The 7,120-nt window shown below is 37.1% G+C and overlaps 1 protein-coding gene across 3 annotated transcripts in view; it reads right to left on the reverse strand.

Moving 5' to 3' along the window:
• LOC107548455 (unconventional myosin-Ic) overlaps positions 1–7,120 on the reverse strand; it is a 27,097-nt gene that overhangs the window by 17,755 nt on the left and 2,222 nt on the right. Inside the window, exon 1 of one of the 3 annotated variants that reach the window (XM_016229129.1) lies at positions 1,454–1,836. The exons of 1 other annotated variant lie outside the window; for it this stretch is intronic. In XM_016229129.1, coding sequence (XP_016084615.1) covers positions 1,454–1,471 — 18 coding nt within the window. In that variant the 5' untranslated portion in view covers positions 1,472–1,836. Of the gene's footprint in view, positions 1–1,453; positions 1,837–7,120 lie in introns of those variants that run through there. One more of the 3 variants, XM_016229128.1, reaches the window with a different exon arrangement.

Below are 7,120 nucleotides of genomic sequence, written 5' to 3' on the forward strand. Positions count from 1 at the left end.
ATATATATATATATATATATATATATATATATATATATATATATATATATATATATAAACAGGGGTGCACATAAAGTGGTCCACCGGTCCGCATGCACGACCAAAATAAAAAATGTGCTGTATACATAAGTTCTGACAGCGCATTTTCGTACCGACATGGTTGACAGCTCAGCTGTTAATGCACAATTACCATTTTAGATTGACAGACTGTACTGTATAAGATTTCTATTCAAAAGCATAAATCTAGGCTACCCGCTGCCATTTTCAAAGCACACTGGCTAAAATGGCTAATGGCTAAACCCAGAAGCGCATATACTTACTTGTCGGCAACCCGCCAAAATAAAAGCTTGCTGATTTAAGATTAAAAATGATGAAAATTGATATGAAAGAAAAGAAGAAGTAGTAGTAGTAAATATTAGCATTTTATTTAAAAGTTTACTATAAAATAATTGTATTTGTATTTAATACTCCCTTTTTATTTTAAAATATAATAATATTATCACACTTTATTATTTTGTTTATTATCTAATTAAAAATATTATCACTATTATTAATTTATTTTTTATAGTTATATTTAATGGGTCAAACTATGTGCAGTGTGAGGACCAAACCAAATCTCCAGGTTCTCTTATGAGAACCAGGCTGAAAAACTTATGTGCACCCCTGTATATAAACACTGTATATATACATACTGTATCACACATAGTCACACATAACACATAACAACTGTTTTAATCCAAAGGTGGATTGATTTTAGTAGTCTGTTCTTTGCTGCTGCCATGATGCACCAGGACAAATTACACTACAAATATGTGGTCACATGCATTTCACCACATATAGTTTCACTGACTGGATCACAAATGTTTTAGACCCCTTTTACTTCTGCAACTAAAAATACCAGGTGTAAATCAGCTCTCAAGTAATTTGAGCTGCTTGTGTGACTCAAATAATAAGTTACAGTATGAGGATGTATCTAACAGAGATTTCTATGTGATATTTCAAAAGCAGTAGCCTGTGGACACCATTTCTTTCTTTTTCAACTTCAGAATGTGGGTACTGTACTCCCTGAGGGAGGTGTAATACAACTTTGCTGTATAATCTGGCACTGAGCCGTTTGGAGTTTATAAGTCTCCAGCTCTTCCATATAAGGGCTGTTCTTTGCTGTGCAGCCCATATGAGTGATCTCTATCTGGGACACTGACTGGCCTCGTAGGAAAGAGAACTTGTGCAGTGTGTCACTATAGCTATGCATAAAGGAGTGGCAAATCAACAACAAAGCCTCTGTGCTCGCTCAAACAATAAAAAAACATGTCTGCAACCCACCATGCACATACATACACTGAAAACACTAAATGGGGCATTGATTTTCACTGTAAAACGTCACTGTTTGAAAACAGGAATACAGGCATACACGACACACCCACATCGATGTAATTAAAACAAGAAGTCTTACCCTGCGGCGGTACTTCATCCTTCACCCTCTCTCTCTCTCTCTCCCCCTCTCTCTTTCTCTTTAAGGGAATCCCTCGTGCACGGTTTTCTTCACTAACAATCTTCAAGGTGTGTCTGACAAGTCTGTGTGAGCATTTTATCGCATGCAGGTAGTTCCTCTCGTTTCAGCTTGTAACATACACCGAAATCTATGAAAGTACACGCACATCCATATTCACACATGCTGACGGTCCATCCTCTACACTTACACACTAATACAGCTTTCCTCTCTCTCTCCCCCTCTCTCACTCTCTAACTAAAACAAATGTATTGGTTCTCTTCTTCTCTGTTGCTCTAGAAGTCCATGAAGGGAAAACATTGATGACAGTCTCCCACACCCAAAGCCCCACCCACAGATGATTAGTCAAAAGACCACTTTAAAAACTTCACAAACAAAACACTTCTCTCTCTTTCCTGTTATCAAACTTTCTTGCTTTACTTTGCAAGTCAATCTCCCTCCTTTTCCCTATCTTCAATAGATCTCTTTCTTCAACAGTTTCTATTTCCATGCACCATCTGCTATCCTTCTCTTTCCCTTTGTACACAGAAAAAAAGCAGGGCTGAGTCATCCCTTTACAAAGGAAGGAAAGAGAAAAAGGGTTGCAGGTTTAGCTTTTGCAGAATCTAATTTGTGTGAGTATGAGGCAAATAAACAGTGAGAGAGTTAGGAAAAATAGTCTAACATCATCTGATCGCTGACAATACATGCAAACATGACTACAGGCTATTAAAACAGCCAAACAAACGTCACATGATTCATCCTCAGAACATTTCTTCTCTTCCCCCCTTTCCCTCTCTCCCTCTTCAGTCCCTCCCTCTTTTTCCTCACATGCTCAGGCACATTTGTAACAAATGATCACCGAATGGTGCATAAATGTCATTTGTCAGCAAAAGCCTACCTATTTGTCTCTCTTATTTTGCCTGTTTTCTCTTTCTGTGTTGAAATTACAAACAGATGAAACACAGAAACATTGCAAACACATCCAAGCCTTTTAAAAGCAAATTTTTACCAGTTAGACTAGACAAGCAGTGCTTCAATATTACAACAGCACTGGTGCCCTTTATGAAACTATCTTACTGGACTCTATGCGCACCTACTGCCTACATATTTCCACTAAACACTCTATTAACTGTCAATCACAACTAAATACATTATAATACAGTATAGTATATATTATAAACTATAGTAAATGTAACCGTATATATATATATATATATATATATATAATTTGTTTGATGATCTGAAACATTAAAGTGTGACAAACATGCAAAAAATAAAAAATCAGGAAGGGGCCAACACTTTTTCACACCACTATATATATATATATATATACACACACATACATATATGTTTCTTCCACAAAATTTAATTTTATGCTCAATTTCCATACATCATGCAGCATTTCGGAAGTGATCGTGCATAGAAATCACTGGTGAGGAAAAAATGAGTTAACTGGCCAAATTCTGTCTGAAATACACAATATTAACTTTGTGTATTGAACTTTTATTTAAGATTGAATCAATATCACACTCCTACTGTTGTACTGTATATATACTGTACTGTAGTAAAAGCACAATTGTGATGATTACCAGTGGCCAAATTAAAACCATGCTGATATTAAAAGTGCAGTAGGAGATCACGGAAAATGCTAACTTTAGTCTGATAGCACTGAAAGCGAACATCCCATCCTCCCTGCAATCTCCGGTCAAAGCCATGCCCCCTGAACGCATATACACTCACAGACCAGAATACCAGAGACAACATTACTACAATACATCATGTATCATTCATCGGTGAGAAAACTTTATAGTACAGTTAGTAAAAGTACTACAATACCAGGAAGGAAGATCAGGTTGTTGATGTTTGCCTGCCATTCTCGCTCTGTCTGCACAGGGGGTACGTGAACGCGCTGATGACGTATCGTGTCTGCGCGAACTGGGTTTGCAGAGGTATGCAAATACATATTTGAAGGTAGGAAAGCCAATTAAAACGCTCGGACTGTGCATTTTGATTTGACGAACATTTCTTGGTCCTATGCCTTCCACAGAATATATAAATACATATATTTAGACCACTTAACTTAATGATTGCTTTTGGGATGTGAAGAGACTTTCAACCAGCATAACAAAAAATGTTTCTGAAGAATCACCTATTGCACCTTTAAGTCTGCAAGTGTGTGTAACATTGCTTAAATACTAAAAGAAAAAACAATATCAAAGTTATAGAATTCTCACTCTCTTCTCTTGGCTGTATTTTTAAAAATCATTTTGGGCTGGATTTTGACTGTGTTTAGCCAAACCATCATACAGCTGGAAACACTTGGCTTATGTAGAGGAGGCCTGACGTATGATCTCATTAATCATATTTATAGGGCTAGTGGAAAACAGAGGGAGACAGGAAGATGAGATTTTAATCAATCCAGCGTGCCACTTATAATACGGATACAGAGGGTGTGCACTTTCATAATCTCCTATTTAAATTTAAACGCAAATCTACTCATGGATACCAATGAGCTGTTCATGCATATTGCCAACTGAAGGGCTGAATTAATTATTCACAGCATCAGATATAGCAAACACAGAGCAATGATGGACATGGTAACCATGGTAGCAGACAACAAACACACATAAACACACCCACACACATCTAGTACATAATTAATCCGGTGATGAACACATGATAAAGACAAACTCACGCCAGCCCCCTTCAGGCTCATGCAATGCCCTTTCAAACTCACACATAACAAACAGTTTGTGTGTATGCTGTAAGATCACTTTACACTTTCACTTTTTTTTTGCTTCAGTATGGTTTGGCATTTCCCTTCTCTACATCAACAACTGTGCCTTTCATTTAAAAGCAAACAGACACACATGCACAAACATCCTGTACTGACCACCTTTGTTGCTGCTTCATCACATCACTTAACACTCAAAAATATACCTCACCAGACTAACACACTGACACACATAAAACACAAATATTTTCTGGCACACAATCAACTGAAAGCATCTCTGAGCAGACATGACATCTTTGTATGTTTGCGGTGTGAATCAGTTTCAGAGTCACTGTACATTCTGAAATATGGACTAAACAAAACAATGGCAAAGGTTGGGATCTGTCCACACAGAAGCAATGCTGTAATGGATTGCAAGCCCAGTAAATTTGAATAGAACTTTTCAAAAAATGTCAGTTTTGTGGATGTTCCTAAAGGGACATACCTTTATTTAATATTTGCCAGTAAACTATATTGTCCGCTTGTTAATTAAAGGAATAGTTGACCAAAAATTAACATTCTATTATTATTTACTTACCCCCATGTGGTTCCAAATCTGCACTATACAAAAGAAGATATATTTTTTAAATGTTTCAGCTGTTTTTGTTCGAACAATGAAAGTCCATTTTGGGAGACCATTTTAAGACCCACAGAAGAAATAAAGTTATACATGTCTGGAATAACATGAGAGTGAGTAAATGATGAAAGAACTTTCATTTTTTGGTAAGCTATCCCTTTAAAGCAATAGTAAAGGGAATTTTGAAGAACCAAACAGCTGTTGGTTCTCATTGACTTCCATAGTAGGAAAATAAATACTATGGAAGTCAATGGGGACCATCAACGGTTTGATTCTTCAAAATATCTTTTATTTTCAACATACGAAACAAACCCATACTGGTTTGGAACGACATGAGGGTGAGTAAATGATTAATAATTTTTTGGGTGAACTATCCCTTTAAGGTAAACTGTTGAGCTGCTGGATTCTTGATCAGGCCTTTGTGCAGTTTTGAACAGCTTCAATCTCAGAGACACCCTAATGAATTCCTCCCTCTGAATAATGTAAACAGTGTAATTTATCAAATCACTATGGCAGATCATATCTGCAAGCAGAATTTCTCTAAAGCAAGATAACATTATTTATTTTCTTCTTCTACTTGACCCAGCATGCATGGATTAATTCATGTTTTTTTATAATGGTACTGTGTACAAAGATTCCCTGCTTTAACGGCTTCAATTTCACCACATCCCATTCTGTCCCAAAGTGAAACTGCTATTTGGGACTTGGGAATTAACACATGCAGTCCTGGTAATTTCATTGGCCCTGTCTGGAACAGAGCAAAGCAGAAACACTCTGTTGCAAGAGTTGCAAAAGTGATACATTCCATTAAACAGCACTGCACATGTTTATGGCAAAACATGCTTTCTCTGACAATAAAGAAGAACATTGTTAATAATACTTCCCAGGTATGTTCTAATGCAATACTCATATGACATTTTAGAGTAAATACATATATTTTACTTTAGTGTTATGCATGACTTTGATGAAGCTGATTGGGTTCTGATTTTAATATTAGGCAAATAGCTGCCTGCAGGTGTCACCAACATGGCACTGACGTGAACCTGCTCAACAAACTATGCAATTCATTGCACCACACTGAGAAGATTTAAAACAGTTGAAATTAGATCTAGTCCTAGTGTACATTTTGCTTGGGGTGAAATACAAGATGAGAACCCATACAGAGATGCTTTCGGTGGTTACCAGGAAATAAAAGAATAAGAAAGTATCACACACAGTTGTTATACCTACCATTTCCATTGTCATAATCATCAATGCTGTCTGAATTTGGGAATAACCAACACTGAAGTTAACTGAAAAATCATTGGACCAGCTACAATACAAAGAAACGAGAGAGAAGTAGATTGAAACTAAGACAAGGACACATATGTTTAGTGTAATCACTGAAGCTTAGTTTGGGCTGCAAACACATAATAATAAAACAGGGGTCAAACTTTGTAACAGATCTAAAAATTTCTGTGACAGACAGTTTTGTAACAGTTGTCTAGAGGTAATGAAGTACACTCTCAAAAAAACAGAAACAAAAGCTGTCACTGGGGTGATACCCTTTCAAAAAGTACACACCATTTTTACCCCAAAAGGGGGCATATCAGCACCTTGAAAGTACACTTTAGTGTACTTATTGTACATATCAGTACCTAAATGATACATATTAGCACCTTTTAAAAGTGACAGCTTTTGCACCTTTTATGAGTTTATCATTGCTTTAAGCAATCTAAACTGTGTGTAAATTAAAATGTAAATAATTACATTTATGAAAATGCTTTCATATTCGGTTTATCTAAAAAAGGAGGAGGGATATGCTATAGGCATTTCTTCAACTAGGGGTATGTTTGTGGACATTTAAAGCTGGGGTAAGCGATTTTTCAAAAACGCTTTAGAAAACTGATTCGGGCCGAATAGCAAAACAAACTTGTAGCCAATCAGCATTAAGGGGCATGTCTACTCATGATGTGGAGGAGAGAGCGTTCAGTGCACAGGACGGACATTAGCCAAGTCGAGCAACAGAAAGATAGAGATGGCGGATAAAAAACAAAAGAGGAAAACGTCTGCAGAACAAAAGAAGGCTTAATGCACGAAGTAGGACCTGTGTAAATATCGGATCAGCTTACCAGCGGCTGGAGAGAACTCAAGGAGCGGAAGGCCTGCGATCGGACGCCGAGATTGCTTTGTTTCTTCTCGATAGGTGAGTAACACCGTGTCTGCGCTGTAACAGCTAAAGTCTGTCTAGTACACGGGACGGGACAAAGCGACCGTTAGAGCCGCAGTCCTGCAGAGG

The sequence above is a fragment of the Sinocyclocheilus grahami genome, unplaced genomic scaffold (assembly GCF_001515645.1).
Source record: "Sinocyclocheilus grahami isolate Dianchi unplaced genomic scaffold, SAMN03320097.WGS_v1.1 scaffold348.1, whole genome shotgun sequence".
Lineage (NCBI taxonomy): Eukaryota > Metazoa > Chordata > Actinopteri > Cypriniformes > Cyprinidae > Sinocyclocheilus > Sinocyclocheilus grahami.